Below are 20,528 nucleotides of genomic sequence, written 5' to 3'. Positions count from 1 at the left end.
TCCTCTGCAGCACTTCAAAGGGGAAGCACAACACGGAGCTCAGGATCAGCTGGGGACTCCACAGCTGACACCAGCTCCACTAGCCCCTTTGGAATGCGCAGCGATGGTGTTTCAGAGGAGCAGCTGCCTCACAGCTGAGCTGCATCCATATGTTTCAAAGGGGCAGTGGAGCCTGGGCTCAGCTGGGGACTCCAGCTGATCCCGGGCTCCATATTGTGCTGCCCCTATGAGGTGCCACCGTGGCGCTTCAAAGGGGCAGCACTGCATGGAGCCCAGGGTCAGCTGTGGACTGTAGCTAATCCTGCGGCGGCAGCATTTCAACAGGGAGGCGCATGCGATTAATCGCACAATTACATTTTTTTAATCGATTGACAGCCCTAATATGTACATATATGCAAATAGCTTCTTTGACACGGACAGCATGAATACAAAGATAAAATCAAGACTACACAACACACAGACCCCATTTAAGTCAGGTCTGCTTATATTAATAAAACGCAATATTTACCCGATTTTCACCCAGATGACAGCACTTTTAATGAGCAATGACTGTCCAGGAATTTAACTACTAAAACACATATCGACAGAAGAGCATTATATTGACTTTTTTGTTGTTGTTCTGGCTCTCACCCACGAGCGTCATGTTGAGTAGCCTTCCTCTATTGGTTAAAAGCAAATCCAGGCTATATCTTTCCAAATGCACAAAAATCCTTAGAAGCAGACCTTATGCTATTCCACACAGCAAAGGAAGAAATACAGTGTGCCCAATCCCCTCTGCAGCAGAGAGATCAACTCCTTTGAAGTGGAAGGGTTGATGGATCCACTGTTAAGTGGATCATCATGACCTCTCCATGCAGAACATAGCCTAGGTCAAACAGGCTACCCTTGCCACTGGGGAATGTTGTAATAACTGGGTCTACAAATTTACTCTAATTGTGGGCTCAACTGTAAAAAAAAAATATGTGAAAGTGCATGAGATGTCCCATTAACAATAGCTGATGGGAAAAGATATGAAAAGAACAAAAAGATGGACCTAGTTTTAGCAGAAAGGCCTGGCTGTAACTCAAGGCCTAGGTTAAGATGATGCCTGATAAGAAAGAAAAGTGTGGACCTGAAACTCAAAGAACTAGAATTGGTGTGTGGGAAACCATTCCTTCATTGTGTTTCATTCACCTTTCTCACTGATAGTCCTTGAAGAAAAGCTGACTACAGGACTAAGCTTCACCATCATATTTGCCTATCACCATCATCGCCAGGAATCCTGGGCTTTCATTATCCTGATCTTGGAAGAAATCCTGATGAAATTGGCTCAGATGACACTGTCACCTCTAACGGTTCCAGGTGAATCCCAAACACCACCTGGGATAAGACAAAAATTAGACTAACAACAACAACAACTGAAGCCCATCTCAACTAACTTCCTTTGCTTTCCCACCAGGAGAGTCTACCATCCACTCAGATGGGAGGGGTCCCCTTCTAAAAACCTCTCTCCAGCGAAAGAAATTGGTTTGGGAGCCCCTTTGCCCTCCCTTCCCACTAGACACCCATGCCCTGGAAAAGGCTTGGCAGACTCCCCCACTCCCAAAGCCAATCAGGGTTTGGGGGTGGGGTAGTGCGTGAATCCTCCTCCCACCCTGCAAGGAGCACGTGGAACTTTGAAATGCCACGGGCTGCTTGCTGGGTAGGGGCAGGGAGAAAGAAGCTTCACACAGCTCCCCCACCTCCAAGCCTTGATTGGCTTGGGGGTGGGGGAGTGTGCAAAGCTCCTCCGCTCTCGCCCCTGCCCTGCGAGCAGCGCTTTAAAGCACCACATGCTCCTGGCAGGGTGACAGGAGGCTTCGCACGCTCTCCCGCCCCCAGGCCGTAATTGGCCTGGGGGCGGAGGAGCAGCAGGGCCTCCAGAGGCCGGATCCACCCACTTGGAGGCCCACAGTGGCCCTTTTGCCTACCCCTGCTTTAGCCCATACATTCCATCTAACTTAACAGAGGAGAAGTTAAGAACATCTTTGCATCCTATGGAGTATTCCTCCCCTTGTATGCAACTTCCCAGGAACTGGCTCAGCTACCCATGCTAACCTCTGGTTTGGGAGATTAAGTGGTTGTGTATTTCAGAAAATAAATACTTATTCCTGTCCTCATTGTGAAATAAATCTTTAAAGATTACACACACAAACAACTGGCCAATTTTCCTTGTGCTATAAGCTTCTGGAAGCTCTGAGCAGCAATAGAGACAGTGATTTAAGAATCCCTTAATTAGCTTCCATAGGTTTAGAATCATCTACCTTAATACAGCATTAGCTTTTCATTCATTCACTCTTCCACTTCCCCGACAAAAACTAAATTAAGGATACTAAATTTGAATAAGAAATGGAATGAGATGAAAGAGTTGAACATGTTGTTCTCCCTCAACCCACATGTTTGCTTTGGTAAAGGGACGCAGGAAGAAATAGGTGGCAAAAAGGATCTTTTATGTTATTTGCTATATTATGCTCATGCACAACACACTTTTCCATAACAGAAACCACTTCTGAGGCTCATCTTTTCACAAGTTAATAAAGGAAATGAGACACTTAATCTGTGCTTGACATTTCTCATTTTATTTGATGCCTACTTTATTCAGGAGATGAACAAGAAACACTTAGATTATAAAGCCATAGTTCTGCTTCTTGATCTTAAATGGAACAGAACAGCACAGCAGCCTCTCATTCAAAACTGAGATCTAAAAAGGAATTCAGGCATTACAGTGCTGAACATCACAGTTCCACTTTTAGGCACCTACAAACATAGGAACAACTCTGTATTTCTAAAACCAAGTTGGGTACCTATACTCCCTTTACAACAAATAATGAGAAACAGACACCCTAAAATGCAGTCCACAACAGACAGCACAGTAGATGGGAAGCCACCTAAGCTAGCCAATGGAAGATGCCAGTAAGAGCAGTGTGCGCCACATCCCTGTGACAGGTAAATCTAGACTACAGGAAAGCACCAGAAACTGGGCAAGGCTATACAGCAGATCAAACAAAAATGTTCAAGTTCTTTAGTATATAAAATTTATTTTCGACATCTCTGTCTGAAGGAATACTTTCAACACCACTGAACATCGCACTGACCCTCAGGATCCCCCCCAATAAACCCTACAAGAGGAAGACCTAAATGTGGACCCACTCCTGAGGGTTGTAACAAGCCTCTGGACTTCTACATTGACTGCTTCCGCAAATGTGTACAGGCTGATAACTATTAACAAACAACATCATGTGACATATAACTCAAGCCGTGCAGAACGCAACACTATCTGCAACCTCAAAAACAACTCTAACGTTATCATCAAAGAAGCTGACAAAGGGGGTATTGTAGTCAACATGAACAGGACAGATTATGAACAGGTTATGCCAAACAACTCACCAATAACACATTCTACAAGCCTCTATTCTCTGATCATACTGAGGAAAAAACAAAAGAAACTACACCATCTGCTCATGAAACACCCTGCTACAACTTGAGACCAAATCTATACCAACACCCCCTCTCCCCCCCAAATCCTTGACTGGGGATATTTTATCTGCTACCCAAACTCTCATCCCTAGCAACCTACTTTACTTATACTACACTGACAACATCTTTATCATATGGACTCAAAGGAAGGAGGTGTTTCAAGAATTCCAAAGAGATTTCAACAATTTCCATCCCAACATGAACTTTAGCCTTGAGCAGTCCACACAGGAAATCCACTTCTACAGTACTATTACATGATGGCCACATTAACACCACCCTATATCAGAAACCTACTGACCGCTATTCATACCTATGTGCCAATAGCTTCCATCCAAGATACATCACATGATTGATTTGTTTACAGTCAGGCCCCAAGATACAACAAGATTTGCTCCAATCCCATAGACAGAGACAACCAACTACAAGATCTTTATCTTAAAACTTAAATACCCACCTGGAGAAGTGAAGAAACAGATTGAGAAAGCCAGAGAAATACCCAGCAATCTGCTTCTTCAAGACAGGCCCAACAATGAAAATAACAGAATGCCACTAATCACTACCTACAGCCCCCAGCTTAAACCCCTCCAGCTCATCGTGGACAATCTACAACCTATCCTGGAAAATGATCCATCACTCACACAGGCCTTGGGGGACAGGCCAATCCTCACCCACAGACAACCCCCTACTCAAACAAATTCTTTCCAGCAAATAGGGATGTTAAATAGCGGTGAATAAGCTAATCGAATAGTCAATGGAATTTTCATCGACGAATCAATTAGCCAGTAAGGGGGTTAGCTCCCTGAATTGTTCCAGCTCGTGCCATTTCTGTGACCATTGAGGCTCTGCTTTTCAAATGTAGTAAAAGCCAGCAGGCTCTTAATACTTTTAAACGGCAGAGCCAACATTTAAAAAGCACAGCCAGTCTGAGTCTTGGTGTGAGCTAGGACTACTCAGTCCAGGCTCACGCTGAATCCCCTGCTGCTCCTCTGCCTTCCCTCCCCACATATATGGCACCGGGGGGAACTGTCTTTTGAGTCAGCTCCCCCACCATCAGCTCCTGTTCCCTCCTCCCTTGCTGACTGATACAGAGGCAGCAAAGGAACGGGAGAAAGTAGTGACTTGTCTACCCAATAAGCATAGTCTTATCAAGTAGTCGACTACTTGACTAGTCACTTACATCCCTACCAGCAACTACACATCAAACCTCAGACATACTCACCTAACACTGTAATAAACCCGACTGCAAACACTGTCCACACATCTATAAAAGTGGCACCATCACAGGACCTTACCACATAAACCACAACATCAGAGGCTCATACAACTGCATATTCTCTAATGCAATATATGCCATCAAGTATCAGCAATGCCCCTCTGCCATATATATTGGTCAAACTGGACAGTCTCAATGACAAAGGATAAATGGACACAAATCAGATATCAGGAATAGTAACACACATAAACCTGTGGGGGAACATTTTAACCACCCTAGGAACTTGTTAATGGATTTAAAAGAAGCCATTATTCTACAAAGGAATTTCACAAGCCAATTACAGAGCACGCAGAATTGATCTTCATATACAAATTTGACACTTCTTTCCTTGGGCTTAAAGTCACTAACTTTATAAAACCAGTCTTCCTTACATTCAGCACACCATTGGCATCAAAAGCTAAATATGGGACACTTCCAGCCCACTCACTCAGCCTCATCAACACCTGCACTGCTACTGACAGGTATATTTTTTTCTTTCCTCTCCCTTCTTTTTCTGTTACAAGCTGGACCTCACTGATCCAGCACCCTCAGGACCTAAATAGTCCCAAACAAGGGGATTTGCTGGAACAGGGGAGGTCCCTCCCCTTGTGGCTGTGTTGCCACTGCGCTTGGGCTCCAGCCTGCACCCGCTGCTGCCTCAGTCCCCTGAGGCTCTCCCTGGCCCCACTACTGCCGGGGCCAGAGTGCTGCAGCAAGGGCAGAGAGACGGGGATGCAGCTCCATGGCCCAGAGCTCCCTGACTGCTGCTGGGGTCGGAGCTGCCTAGCCAAAGCCAAAGGTCCATGGCCACAGCCAGGCTAAAGGTTCCTAGCCGCTAGGGCCAGGGAGCGCTGCTGGGGCCAAAACTCCCCGCGATACCGTCCATCCTCTCCCCACCATACACACACTCTGGGCTCCCAGTGAGTTTCCAGTGACTCTTATGGTGCTCCTGCCCTGCCGCCAGACCTCCCTCTTCCTGAGCTCTGTGGTCCAGGAACATCCATGATCCATGCCAGACCACGGATATTGTCAGACCAAGGAGTCCTGGTTAAGGGAAGTACAACGTGTAAAATTCTGATAGTTCTCCCTGACTTTTTTTTCCACTCAAGCTCATCTGAAGTAGTGGGATTTGCCCAGGAAAAGCTTATGATACTATCTATCTATCGAAACACTAAGTTTCCATGGGACTACTCATTTTTAAAATTTATAAATGTCCTTTTGCGTTGATTATCAAAAGAAAGGTGTCTACCCACCCCTAGATTATGAAAAGCTAGAAATATTAACATTTCAGATAGCAAGACTATTTCTAGCTATTCCATTGAATTAAAATTGAGCAACCCCCATGTGATTTTTCACTGTAAATGTGAAATATTTTAAATATCACTCCAGAACAAATTCTGAGACAGCAAATCAGGCTGCCACTTGGAGATCTGTGTTTGTCAAAAAAATATTTTTTATATCACTACATACAGTACAAAACTAACAGTTTGCACAAGCTCAAAAAATGACTCGACAAGAGCTAGCTCCAGCATTATATAAACTAACTGAGCAAAGTAATCATCACATAATAGGCCAACTGCTACACCTAGTTTAGGGTTGTGAAATAGAAGCCATTTCAGTTACTTGAGCAAATTAAGTATCAAACTACTGTTAGTTTTATTATTTCTACGTTCTTATATACTGAGAAATGAGAGAATCAGGTTCCATCAGATTTGGCCAAGAAGATTCATTTTCAAACTGACACTGACAAACTTCAGCCACAAAAGGATTAGAATAATTAAAAATAAGGGATTGTACAGAAACTTATTTTCAATTACCATTGAACAAATACAAATAAAAAAGATAGCCAAAGAAATGAATTAGGCACTAAAAACCAAGCACCCCTTAACTAGCTTATCCTAAACAATCATTGAATGTTACACATTTAAACTAGACACTAAACTAGGCTACTACTTAGCTGTAACTACTTTCTAGTCATTGCTATTGTTTGAAATGCTCTATTTGAAGTGTCAGATTAAACCATCATAAATAGACAATTTGGCAGTAGCTTGAGGAACACAGTACTGCCCCTGGATTTTACAGTTTTCAGTGAAATGTCATGGAAATACTTAGTTCCCACTAGCTGAGAGCCAAAAAGAACTCCACACACTACAGAAGCATTCTTGGGAAAACCATGTTAGTTGCATGGTTTTACTGGTTAGGGGAACAACACTGGCATTTAGCCACTGGTTGAGAGAGATCACAATTGTGAACAAAAGAATGAAACTATACAGCAGTCAGCAGTAACTGAAATGAAGCAAAAATCTGTGAGCAGATATAAGGAATGCAGCAAAGCTTCTGATGTTTGAAATACCCCTTTCTATTAAAAGGTGTCTTGAAACTTATACTGATCCTAAAATCTTTTAATCCACATCCAAAAACTTGTATCTCTCTCAATAACAGAATAATTATAATAACCACATTCATCCAAACTGGAGAAGAAAAAGAAAAGAAAAGAAAAGTTTGTTTGTTTGTTTGTAAGCTCCCCAGATAGCAGCATTATTTACTATGAGTAAGTGGTTTCCTATCAGATGGCCAACTGAGTATTGAGAACTGTGTTTTGTGATGAAGAAGAAGTTTAGTAATGTGCAACTAGTCTTACGCTGAAAATGCAATGTCTCCAACCACAATGCCAGTGCAGGCGACTTCAACTGCATTAAAGCTGTATCTACCCTCTCAAGTCATCCTCCAAAAGAATTACTATAATTCTATGTACTAAAGTAGACAACCTTTTACCAACCCACATTTAGTAGTGTTAAAGATCTGAGATAATTATCTTTATGTATGTTAGTTTTCAAATGGACAAGTTTTTGTATTTTGTATAATGACTTGAATACTTTAGAAAATTTACATTTAAAGGCTAGTACTGCAATACTATGAATTACAGCAAACTTTTTTTAAGTTACCTCTTTGTATGATATTGATAGAGAACAGTGGGGTTCAGTGGTTATGACAAATAATTTTCTCTCCTTGAAGTACCATTTTGGGAAGATTTGCAGCATCTTCCTTAATGAAGGATAAGAAAAAATGTAAACCAAGAATCTGTTTACTTCATCCGGTGGGCAGGCCACCAACTGGCAAAGACTTTGTGTTCTAAGATTTCTTCCACCTGTTCTATCAATCCTTAAAAAAAAAAAAAAAAAAAAAAAAAAAAAACCTTTCCTATAGTGGAATACAGGAACCAGTTTTGTCCTATACTAATTAGAGCTAACAATGAAAACCATTCCTGGACAGGCAACTCTTGACCACAGAAGCTATTTCAAAAGACAAAAAAAAATCTCTGTACATCAAATTTACCAGTTTCCTAATTGAAGAGCACTAACTTGTATACCCTGCAATAACCAGGTAATGAGAAGGAAAGAGACTGAACAAATTGGGATGTACTTGCAACATGCAATAGAGGATGTAGAAATGCAAGGATTTCCATTGTGGACTCAAGAATCCAGGCTATAACAAACATATACTCTTTCTCTTGCTCTCTGTGTCAAGGAGATCATTAAAGTCTTAAGTATGAATTTAAAAACAAACAGAGAGGGGAGTTAACTGATTCATGGTGAGTGAGTGTGTAGTGACTAATGAGTCAGTCTCCACATCTGAAACCTTTCATTTTCAGACACATAAGTCTGATATTGCTGCTCCTTCTGGGGACATTTGTGAGAATTCTATAAGCTACTGGGAATGACCACTCAAAAATAAGGAGATGGGTGGGAAAAGATTATTCAAGATAATGGCAATATCCCTTACACTCCCTATTTCCACCCATCCTTTTGCAGAGAGACTGAAACAGAGAAGGGGTGTGAGGGAGAAGAACTCCCTCCTCTATTCCAGCATCAGCAGTAATTCAAATTTCAGGTGTATCCAATATCTATCAGCATCAGGCTAACATGCAAGAAGGAGCTTCAGAGAAAATTAAAATCTTAGCTCCAATCCAACACCTGTGCTTCTTTCCAATAAACTGAACTTTCATCTTGCTAGCAGGAACTTCTCTCCTCAACTTGTCTATCCCCATTTTTATATCAGTCATTGGCTAAGTAAAAAAAAAAATCCCACCATTTTTTAACCTTTTCTGGATTCCACTTTGAAAGAGAGAGAGAGAGGGTAGGAGCCTGGATGGAGGAGAGAAGATTCACAGGTAGAACTCACAAGGGATGTTAAATATTGGGTAATTGAACAGTCCAGTAACCTCAACAATTCTTATTGGTTAGTCAACTATTCTATAGTCCCCGGGGGCAAGGCCAGCAGCCAGTGCACTCCAGTCTCATTCCTGAGGAGCCTCCTGCCACTCCACTCCAGGATCTACCCCTGCTGCAGCTCTGCATTTAAAGTGTATTAGGAGCCAAGCATGTAGGCAGCTCAGAGGGCTCTCTGCCGACACTGGGGGTATATCTAGACTGCATCTTTTGAACCAGTCCATTTTTTTCTAAATAGATTTCAAAATAATGGGCTCACTATTCCAATGTTTGAGAAGCGTTAAGGGACATTTCAGAATAGCGGTTTATTTCAAAATTAGATTGAAATAAGAGATGCAACGTGTAGCTCAAATTGCATATCTAATTTCAACCTATGGGTGCAGTCAGTGTAGATGAACCCAGGTAGTCCTGCTTCTCATGAAGAGTAAGGGAAGGCAACGGGATTGTGTGCTCCTGTTGACCTCCTGCTGTATGGACAGTGTGAAAACACAATGTAAGATACATTGACTCCAGCTATGTAATTAACATAGCTGAAGTTGCTTAAGTCAACTTTCACCCTTAATGTAGACCAGGCCTAAGTAACTGAAATTGCAGGAATAATATTACACCTTCAGCTGCTTTTTAAAAATCTTGGTCTTTCACTAACTGAATCTAAAACAGCACTAAGCTTAAAGAAAACATTATTTCTTGCTCAGCAATGACAATGAAAAAGTCTCCCTAAATCTTCAGTTCCCCAAAGTAGAGAATAGATGTAGTATTTTGAGTTTTACACTTCTCCAGCATTTAAACCAAACAAAAAAAATCTGTAATCAGTCAATTTTAATTCTGCTGCTCCAGATGCAGGGTATTTTGTGAGGGAGAAAAAAAGAGAGACACTAGAAAGGAAAATCTGTGAGTAATCTTGGAATAAACACCACATCCAGGTACTGTCCCAGCTCACGAGGTTATCCTTATGGAAAAAAATTCATTCACAAAAGACCTAAACAGAAAAGGTTTTAAGAACAGATAAACATTTTTCCTTCCAGTTGTCTTTTCTATCCCATGAAGAAGCTAACATGGAAGATGGCATATAAATCCCAACTCAAAGGAGCACCAATAACAATTTTGCAAGACAACAGCAGTGGGATACAGAGAAAAAGAAAAAGGCAGAGCTTTCTCCTATTTGTAAAGTACAAGAAATCTAATATCTAGCAGCAAAATTATAATAGTTAAATTAATTATATGATCTAAACAAAGCATTTAGAAGATAATTATTTCACTGAATGCAATAACTTAAGATTTAATTCTACAGGCACTGTATTTAATAACTCTTTTCAAAAACATATTAATTCACTGACCAGGTGCCTTTCATTACAATGACTTAACTCCACTCATCTGGATCTTCAACTGCATAAAAATCAATTAAGAAAAAACTCCCACTTAGTTATGTTAGTGCTTATCTAATTCATCGGAACTAGGGGACAAGATTTTCCAGAATTTGCTACATTAGAATTTGCCATTTTGTCATCTTACTTTGATATAGGAAGAAAAGAGCTGCAAATTCAATGTGCAGACAGATAAATGTGGCCTACTAGTTAGCTGATAAGAACAATAGGTAAACTCATTGCAAAAAAAAAAGTGTTATTTTTAAAACTTAAAATCCAGTGTGATGGACTATAATAAACTACAGCAATCATGAACTAAGTCTATATAATGTATTTTCCAACACAGCTTGACCGGGTACTTAAAGATAGCAGGTTTTGTTCACTTGCAAATTCTCTATCTGCAATACCCTATTAGTATGAGCCTATCTTTAATCTGCAGGCATGATAAAATGCCCCAACACACATAAACCCAGCTCAAACAGTGACTAATGACCATTAATCCACCTATCTCTTCAGTGATCTCTCCTTCCTCCATTTATCATACTGACACTTCACTCTACACACGTGAATAAACTTTAACAGAAAAGGTGAATCAAAAATAATCTCAAAGCAATCTAAGGCTATAAATTAAAACTGAGAAGGGAGGAGGAGGAGGCAGCAAGCGGGGCGATTTGTTCTTCATAGCTTCAATTTGCATCTAGCTTGGTGGCAAAGAGCACTCAATCAACTAGACATGCAAACTGTTTGGATGGCTACATTATCCCGGCGACAGAGAGAGAAACAGACACGGAATGTAAGGTTTAACCCATTCACCTGCTCAGCATCCAGCTATCTTACTTTAAAGGAGCCACTCTTCTTGCAGGATCCCAGAGCGCCAGCCCCGACCCAGCCCGAACCCGAACATCTACATCACACGAGGCTGCTGAAGATGTCCCTGCAGCACAATGAGGTGGTTAATTTCCCTCTCCAGGTCGCCTCGTGTGTCACCTCTGATCCAGGGGCAGATTTCACGCAGTTGCATCAATAGTGTAAGATTTTTTTAAAAGTAACCAGACTAAATGATTTTAACGTGTACCGGGATTCCAGCCTGTCGACTAGCAAAGGGAGAGAAACAGTGACCATGCAACGTGAAGAAACTTAACACTCTGCCCCAGCACACACTAATTCTAAGTTGCTACGCACTGGCCACTCGTGGACCTACTGATCTGGCATCCTCCGAGGTGCACTTTGTAGATTGTCTAAAAGTTTCCACGCGGGCACCATCTAACATTTTCAAAGAAGCTGAGCATCCGGAAACTTCTAGATGGGTAAAATGAGGGGACTGCACACTACTCTGAAAGCAGAAAGCCAACAGCTTTGTTTGGCAAAATACCTGTGTTTCAATGAAGAGTGGCTGCCTGAAATTAGCTTCCTACAGCAATTCCCAAGAGAGAAACTATTAATCGCTCTTTCAAAAGAGAGAACTCTGACCTACCTCATTAATGATGCAAGAAAAAAATGTTCTGTGTAAGCCCCAAACACACTAATTTCCCCTTTTATAATACCTATAATCTATATCTAAATCCAACCAAGTGGAACAAATAGCTCACATCCTACAGTAGGAAGGAACTATTTCCTGCAGTTTCTTCATAATCAGTTTTAATTACAACCCTAGGTTACATCAAACAACTAATAGACCGTTGCTGCTGCCGAAGGTGGATGAGGGGGAAGGAAAGTCGATGCTAAAAGATCCCGGGCGACCTAAGGCCGTTTGTTCATATGCAAGCCCTCTCCTCCCCTCTCTCTTTTTCCCCGTCCTTAAGACTCCAGGTTCAATCACAGCCAGTCTACAAAGCAATCCATTTAGAAATGACCTATCTCCCTCCATCCTTCCCTCATTTTCACACACATGAGATGATCGTACTCCAACTTAATTTGAAAAAGAGAAAAGAGAAAGGCTGGCGCTCCAAATACAGACCGGAAGAAAAAGCATCTTCAGTGAGTGCAACCAGCACAGCGCTGTGCAAATTGCTCAGAGAGAGAGAGAGAGAAAGAGAAAGAGCTGCTTACTATGCTTCGGTATTCGAAAGGGTTTTTTTTTCCTAGGGATTTTTTTGTTTTGTTTTTTGTTACCTGAAGACAGACATATTAATCCAAAGAGGTAAAAGTGAGCAAACTCCGCGATCATTGTCCTCAGGTGGCGCCTGCAAACAGTCTCATGCCAAATGGGAGGGGGGAAGAATACAAATTAAAAGCCCCCCGATTGTAAATCCACAGTAGCTTAATATAAGCAAGGTTTCTTAATCCTCCAGGAGTTACTAGCGAGCACACCCCGCAGTCTTGTATCTTCTTTTCTCCCTAGCCACGGATTCCCTAGAAGGGGCTTTGACACTTCCCGGGACTATCAAAAGAGAAGAAGAAAACAAAAGATCCGAAATTTCCCGCAGCTTGGATTCTAGCTGTCCTGCTCGCACGTTGCTTCTTCAGCCTGAGACTTCGCCTTCAGCACCCAGGTCACTCCAAACAGAGCGCTGCTCCTCCGAGACCATACACCGCTGCACCCTGGCAGGCGGATAGGAGGAGGGAAAGTGCTTGCTGCGACCTGAGTCGCACAAAGTCACTGGGCATCCGAGGCAGGCGCAGGGGCGGATGACTCAGGCTGCTCTGGTTGAGGGGCCCGGCTCGGTGCCTTGGGCAGGCTGGAGGGGAGAGTGAGGAGGAGCAGCCCTCGCTCCCATCACTTGGGGGAAAGAGCAAAGAGCGGAGGGAGCAGCCGAGCCTTGCGGGAGTCACGCGCAGCAGCAGCAGCAGGGTCACCCCAGCAGCAACTCTTCGCCCTGCCCCGCATCCTCCCCCTGTTCCCTGTGAGCGGGCATCTAAACCTCCCCCTTCCCTGAGCCGGACACAAAAGAGAGCGGAAAGCGCAAAACTTCCACGGGCCGCCGCCCCCAACCCCCCCTCCGGTGCAGGCGCCAGGGGGGAGGAGCAGCAGCAGCAGCCGCTCCCTCGCCTCCTTTCTTGCGCGGGCAGGGGTGCAGTAGCACACGCCGGCGGGCGGGGGCTGGGCACAGTGAAGTTGCGGGGCGGCTCGCGCCCGCTGCGGGCCTCCCCTCCCCCTTGTCCCTGCTGCAGCCCCTAGGGCTCGGCACGCGCCGCGTGGCACGGGACCAGGCCGCCCCTGGCTCCCTGCAGCTGCACGAGGCGAAGCCCCAGCGCCGGGGCCCGGGCGGGGGGTGCGCGCGGAGAATGGAACACGCTGCGTCTCCCCCTCTCCCTCCCCCTCCCCCGTGAGAATGGAACGTCCCGGTCCCGGGCTTCAAAAAATCCTCTGGGTCCAGTGCAAAGGCCCCAAGGCTGCAAAGCAAAGCGCCAGAGCTGGCTCCAGCTGTCGGTCTCCCGTGGGGTGCGTTATTACTGGGGGAGGAGGGGTTCGTGGTTTGCATTGTCTGGGACACGCAGGAGCCGAAGGTCCCCTGTCTAGGGCCGGGTGAGCATTGGACTAAGTTCGACTCTGTGTCTAGGGAGCTTGCAGCTATCCATGTAGCAAGCAAACAAGCCATCCACAGTCAACTCAAAGGAACACACCGGGGAAAAAATAGTTATTGCAACCCTGTAGCAATCAACTAGCGACTTAAAAACAAGCACACAGCTGAAGGAGGAAAGTAGGATTGAGTGATTTAACTTGTTACACATGTGAAGTATTTCCTGACTCAAGCAAAGTAGCCTGTGGTTGTGCAAAACTAAGTTTGTAAGCTAAACAGTGATTGAAAAGCGGTTTGTTTTTTTGCTGTTTACTAATACTTACCATCTCCAAAACATGTACAATGGTGTTGTCACTATATAAATGTGAACGTAAGTATACATCATGGCTACGTCTAGACTGGCATGTTTTTCCGCAAATGCTTTTAATGGAAAAGTTTTTCCGTTAAAAGCATTTGCAGAAAAGTGTCTAGATTGGCATGGACGCTTTTCTGCAAAAGCACTTTTTACAGAAAAGCATCCGTGCCAATCTAGATGCGCTTTTGCGCAAAAAAAAAACCCAATCACCATTTTCGCGATCGGGGCTTTTTTGCGCAAAACAAATCTGAGCTGTCTACACTGGCCCTTTTGCGCAAAAGGACTTTTGCCTGAACGGGCGCAGCATAGTATTTCCGCAAGAAGCACTGATTTCAGACAGTAGGAAGTCAGTGTTCTTGCAGAAATTCAAGCGGCCAGTGTAGACAGCTGGCAAGTTTTTCTGCAAAAGCAGCTGCTTTTGCAGAAAAACTTGCAAGTCTAGACACAGTCCATGTGTACACAAAACTTCCTGTGAAGTAGGTGGGGTTGCTACACAGGCAATCATGGCTGGCAAACACCCTTTAAAGCAAGGGAATGAAATGGTAAGCCATATTCTTGCTAGCTCTCTTGAGTTCAACATAACTGACACAAATATTTGGGGATTTCTCTAAAACTCTGGTTCCTGGAGTCATGTGAGTTAATGGAAACATTTATTAAAAAGTTAAAAAACATTTCTGATCTTTGGAGCTGTAGAGAAAATCTTGAATACACATCCTAATAAGCTTATTTTATTACAAACAACCAGTGGTTTTTTGAGCATGCACTACATAGCCTTTGTTCCACATATAGACACACATCTTTTCATTATTGCAACTACAGGCAGTCCCCGGGTTACGTACAAGATAGGGACTGTAGGTTTGTTCTTAAGTTGAATCTGTATGTAAGTCGGAACTGGCATCCAGATTCAGCCGCTGAATCTGGACACCAGTTCTGACTTACATACAGATTCAATTAAGAACCCCAGGCGTCCCCAAGTCAGCTGCTGCTGAAACTGATCAGCAGCTGATTCCAGGAAGCCTGGGGCAGAGCAACTCTGCCTCCGGCTTCCTGTAGTCAGCCGCTGGTCAGTTTCAGCAGCGGCTAACTTGGGGACGCCTGGGGTAGAGCAGCTTGGGTGCTGCTGGGTTGGTCCAGTAGCGCGGCCGCTCCTCGGCGCTACTGGACCAACCCAGCAGCACCCCAGCTGCTCTGCCCCAGGCGTCCTGATTCAGCCACTGCTGAAACTGATCAGCAGCGGCTGAATCAGGACGCCTGGGGCTGAGCAGCTGGGGTGCTGCCGGGTTGGTCCAGTAGCGCCAAGGAGCGGTGCTGCGGGACCAACTGGCAGCGCCCCACCTGCTCTACCACAGGCCCCGGGCTTTGCTCCACATCTCCCTGGTCTGCTGGGGGGGGGCACTAGCTGCATCCCTCCCCCCCCCCCAGCAGACCAGGGAGACGCGGAGCAAAGCAGCAGAGGACCCGGGCTGGACCGTGGTGCTTCCAGATCAGCGACGCAGTCCGGCCCGGGTCCTCCGCCGCTTTGCTCAGCATCTCTCTGGTCTGCAGACCAGGGAGACACTGAGCAAAGTGGCGGAGGACCCGGCCCGGACCTGCGGCGCTTCCAGATCAGCTGGAAGCGCCGCGGGTCGGGCCGGGTCCTGTGTGGCTTGGCTCAGCATCTCCCTGGTCTGCAGACCAGGGAGACGCTGAGCCAAGCGGCGCAGGACCCGGGGCCGGACCCGCGGCCGCTTCCAGATCAGCTAGAAGCGCCGCGGGTCGGGCCGGGTCCTGCGCGGCTTGGCTCAGCGTCTCCCTGGTCTGCTGGCTCCCACAGCAGACCAGGGAGACGGGGAGCAGCTTTTCTCGCCCCAGAGGAGGCGGGCAGCGGGACCAGGCGTCCCGCCGCTCGAGTTCTCCGGGGCGAGAAAATCCCCGTTCGTAACTGCGGATCCGACATAAGTCGGATCCGCGTAACTCGGGGACTACCTGTACTGTATATCCCCAAACCATGCATAGCAATTTCACTTATCCCTCTGTCACCATTCTCCACACCATCCTTTACTAAATTATTATTCTCACCACTGCTAGCTGCTGTGGAAGTTTGGAATAGTAATTAGAGAGGGTAGTTTGGTAAAGGATAGCGTACAGAAGGGCAGTTAAAGGGAGAGGTAATAGGCTGGCATTCCTAGAAGGCAAATATAAGGATGTGGTGCATTGTGTGACAGTTATAGTAATTAAGTGTGCTTGTGGGTAACTGAAAAGAATATCTACTGTTAAATGGCTTAAGTTTCCAAGTTGTTACTTGTGTTGTTTTGTGTCAGGTAAGTTATGTGTGTAGTGTTTCTAACTGTTTTACATAAAAGCATGTGTGTATTCCATTTCTAAGTTTTTAATATTAAGTTAAAGAGGGGAATTGATGATGGGTAAATGGAAGTTGAGCTGAATTAAAGTTTTATGAGACCTCCTCTGTTGAAATATAATATTTGAAAACAAAATGTTTAATTCTTGAGAAACAATGTGTGTCCTTGCCCATTAACCAATCAGGTTTGTATGCTTCCAGAAAAAAAAAAAAGAAGCAAGCAAGCAAACAAAAATTATGTGGAAAATTTCAAGGTTAACACAAAAATTTAACTTGGGTTAAATTTCATACCAACTCTGCCAACTTTAAGAAGAAATAAACAAATTATATTCAAGTTTAAACCAGTTTTAGAAAGTAATCTTAACTATCTCAACACCTCCAGAGTTCCTGTGTTTACAGTCAGTATTCTGGGGACAGCACTTACTCAACAACAGTTATTCTGCCTGTGCAATCAGTGACCTCATGCTATCTTTCATTTTAATATTATCATTTGTCTCTAGAATTAAACACACAGTGGAGTGGTCAAAACTGTGAAAAGATTATAGAAAGTTCTTACATCTCAGTAAGCAGTCTGATACTTAAATAAATTAGATGAAGAAAACTTGAGATTAGTCAAAGCCTGAAGAACAAATACAAACATAATTATGAAGATAGATTTTTGTTTCATTTCAAGTTTATTAAATCAGATTGTTTGTGTGCACAATGTGAGAGTAACACTTCCTGCGTTATAATGTGTATTTTTGCTGATTACATTAATTAGTAATGGTAAAATCCTGAGTCCATGAAAGATAAATCTTCAGTACATAAAAATGTGTATTTCACCTGAAAACAAAATGTTTTATATGCGCCTGTAAAATGTTATTTCAACATAACTTTGTTTTAAATAAAGTTGGTTATATTGTGTCCTTTTTTGTAAAAACATCACTTCTTTAAGTTGCTGCTGTGAGATGGTGCTTATAAGCTCTCTCAGAATACATGTTTGAATTGAGTTTGTAACATGTAGATAGTATGTATGATCAGAATAGGGATGTTAGAGTTTAACTGATTAGCTGGTTAACTGATCATCTGATGCTTATTGGTTAATGTTATTTTAACTCTGCCTCAGTCCCAGGCCTCCCCAGGAGCAGAGCCAATGGCCCCTTACTCATATGCTAACTTGGTTAACTGGTGTCTACTGGTTCAGCCCCCATCCACCGGAGCAGCCCCCTGACCCCAGATAGTTAACTGGTTAAACATAATATCTAACTAGTTAACCTTTTAACCAGTATTTTACATCCCTAGCTAGGATTGGATATGTACCACTCAAATTATGTTTTTAATTTATTAAAATAGTAAAATACATCACAGCTGAATGAATTTCTTCAAGTTGCAAGCCGGCAGAGATTCATCTGAATATTTTCTGAGTAATTTGCATCATCTTTAATTCTGCAGATGTTCTTACAAAAATGTTTAACATTTGGGGTCTCTGGTCTTGATATATAAGGGTATGTCTACACTACAGCGCTAATTGAACTAACTTAATTCGAATTAGTTAATTCGAACTAAGCTAATTCGAATTAGCGCAGCTAGACTTAAAAACTAGTTCAAATTAGCATTTTGCTAATTCGAACTAGCATGTCCACACAGAGTGGACCCTGAACAGAGGTTAAGGCTGGCCAGAAGCAGTGCCGGCAGGGCATCAGCAGCGTGGAGCTGCTGTCTCAGGCTAGCCGAGGGCTGTGCTTAAAGGGTCCCGACCCCCACCCCGGACAGACAGTTCTCAGGGTTTCCCACTTGCAAAGCAGTCCTGGCTTGGAGTGCCAAGTGCCCACACTGGGCACATCACAGCACTCGGCCATCAGCCCAGCTGCACTTGCCACAGGCTGCCATCCGGGGGAGGGGGCAATCAGGGGGCTGCAGGAGAACTTCCACCCCAAGAAGCCCGCAGAGCCAGCCCAGTCCTCCCCATCGGGAGCGCGTACCCCATTCCTCCCTCACCTCCTTCTACTTACCCTTCCCTAGCCCCCCTTCCTGATGTACAAAATAAAGAAAACGTGTGTTCAAAAATAGAATCTCTCTTTATTGAACAAAACTCGGGGAGACTGGGAAAAGGAGGTGGGAGAGGGGAAGAGAGAGGCTGGGAGAGGGGAGGGCAACTAAAATGATCAGGGGTTTGGAACAGGTCCCATATGAAGACAGGCTAAAGAGACTGGGACTTTTCAGCTTAGAGAAGAGGAGATGGAGGGGGGATATGATAGAGGTCTATAAAAGCAAGAGTGGTGTGGAGAGGGTGCATAAAGAAAAGTTCTCCATTAGTTCCCATAATAGAAGGACTAGAGGACACCAAAGGAAAGGAATGGGTAGCAGGCTTCAAACTAGTAACAGGAAGTTCTTCTTCACAAAGCAAAGAGTCAACCTGTGGAACTCCTTGCTGCAGGAGGCTGTGAAGGCTAGAACTAGAACAGAGTTTAAAGAGAAGTTAGATCAAGTCATGGAGGTTGAGTCCATGGAGTGCTATTAGCCAGGGGGTAGAAATGGTGTCCCTGCCCAAAGTTTGTGGAAGGCTGGAGATGGATGGCACGAGACAAATGGCTTGGTCACTGTCTTTGGTCCATCCCCTCCAGGGTATCTAGGGTTGGCTGCTGTCAGCAGACAGGCTACTGGACTAGATGGACCTTTGGTCTGACCCAGTATGGCCATTCTAAGCTTAGGGCTCAGGGTCGGGGGTCTCAGTGGACCACCTTGATTTTCATGCAAACCTGCTCCTGGGTGGCCAGGCTGACAGCTCTCCTGCCCTAGACAGCCACTTTCCTGTGCCTAGTGCGGAGTTTGTGGACGAGGTCCACGATGTCTGCACTAGACCAGGCGGGTGCCCACCTCTTGCGGTCCTGGCCAGGCTCCCGAGAGCCGCCAGCCTGGTCCCAGGAAGAGGCGGAGGGCTGGGGGGCATCGGGTGGCTGGCTCATGGCATGCCAGGTGCAGGGTCTGCTGGCTAGGTGCTGGCAGGCTTGCACCTGGCACGGGCACCGTAGCCAGCCTGTGCCCCTTTAAGGGCTCCGGGGCCAGGAGGGGGGCATACGAGTTTTCCTGGTGGTGCCCAGAGTGGCCACCAGGGAAAGCTGGGGAGGGCTAGCCTCCCACTAGTTCGAATTAAGGGGCTACACAGCCCTTAATTCGAACTAGTAAGTTCGAACTAGGCTTAGTCCTTGTGCAATGAGGTTTACCTAGTTCGAACTAAGCGCTCCGCTAGTTCGAATTAAGTTTGTAGTGTAGACATACCCTAAGAAAGAAACTTATTATGAGTAATGTTTCTAGGAAGAGAGTTTTCAGCATACATTAGAATTTAGAGCTACCTTCTCTGTTCATTCTGTATCATAACATGCATAAATAAGTAAGCAATAATAATGTAAGATAATGTACATGTATCAGGTGATATGTGAAAATGTGGCAGAAATGTCACAAAGTTATATTCAGCTCTAATTATCAGCTATGGATAAAGAGGATACTGTGTCTGTCTCAGAAATTATCATACTTATCTCCACTGATACATAAAGTCACACTTTAGGTAAATTTTAAACTCCTGGGTAAGTTGTAGTGCCTTACATATGAAAGCAAAGCCAAACTGAAAAACAGTTCAAACTCTCTTCTTAGTGTTCCTTTTTTTCCATAAGATTTTCTTGCTTAGTTTCAGAGTACTCATGACTGAGTTTTAGATTTGACCCCTCTTACAGAGTTAGTAACACACAATGTTTAAAAAGTGGTCATGGAATGTTTTAGAGAATCAATAAATGTACATCACGGGCTCTGCATGCACATGAAAACATACGTAGAATAGAATTGGGCATCACTTTACATTAAAGGTTCAATAGCGAATACACAATTTTAAAATTGCTTTTATATTACATTAAATTATTTATGATACTTTTTCCCCCTTGATGTACACCTTTGTTGTTGCCATTTTTTGGCTTCTAGTCATAGCAATTTCAGACATCTGAGCATGTCATTGCTTGTGCCCTAATCTTGCAAAGACTTATGCATATGCATCACTTTGAAGT

General features: G+C 44.2%; 1 protein-coding gene across 7 annotated transcripts in view; it reads right to left on the bottom strand.

The window, feature by feature from the left end:
- The window catches only part of ROBO1 (roundabout guidance receptor 1), a 1,014,318-nt gene that overhangs the window by 419,186 nt on the left and 574,604 nt on the right, over positions 1-20,528 (bottom strand). Inside the window, exon 1 of one of the 7 annotated variants that reach the window (XM_089773441.1) lies at positions 12,453-13,532. The exons of the other annotated variants lie outside the window; for them this stretch is intronic. Coding sequence (XP_089629567.1) covers positions 12,453-12,507 — 55 coding nt within the window. The 5' untranslated portion in view covers positions 12,508-13,532. Of the gene's footprint in view, positions 1-12,452; positions 13,533-20,528 lie in introns of those variants that run through there. 7 annotated transcript variants of the gene reach the window in all.

This window comes from Pelodiscus sinensis, chromosome 1 (genome assembly GCF_052426305.1).
Source record: "Pelodiscus sinensis isolate ZL-2025 chromosome 1, ASM5242630v1, whole genome shotgun sequence".
NCBI classification, from domain to species: Eukaryota; Metazoa; Chordata; order Testudines; family Trionychidae; genus Pelodiscus; species Pelodiscus sinensis.
This window is presented reverse-complemented; position numbering and strand designations above follow the sequence as displayed.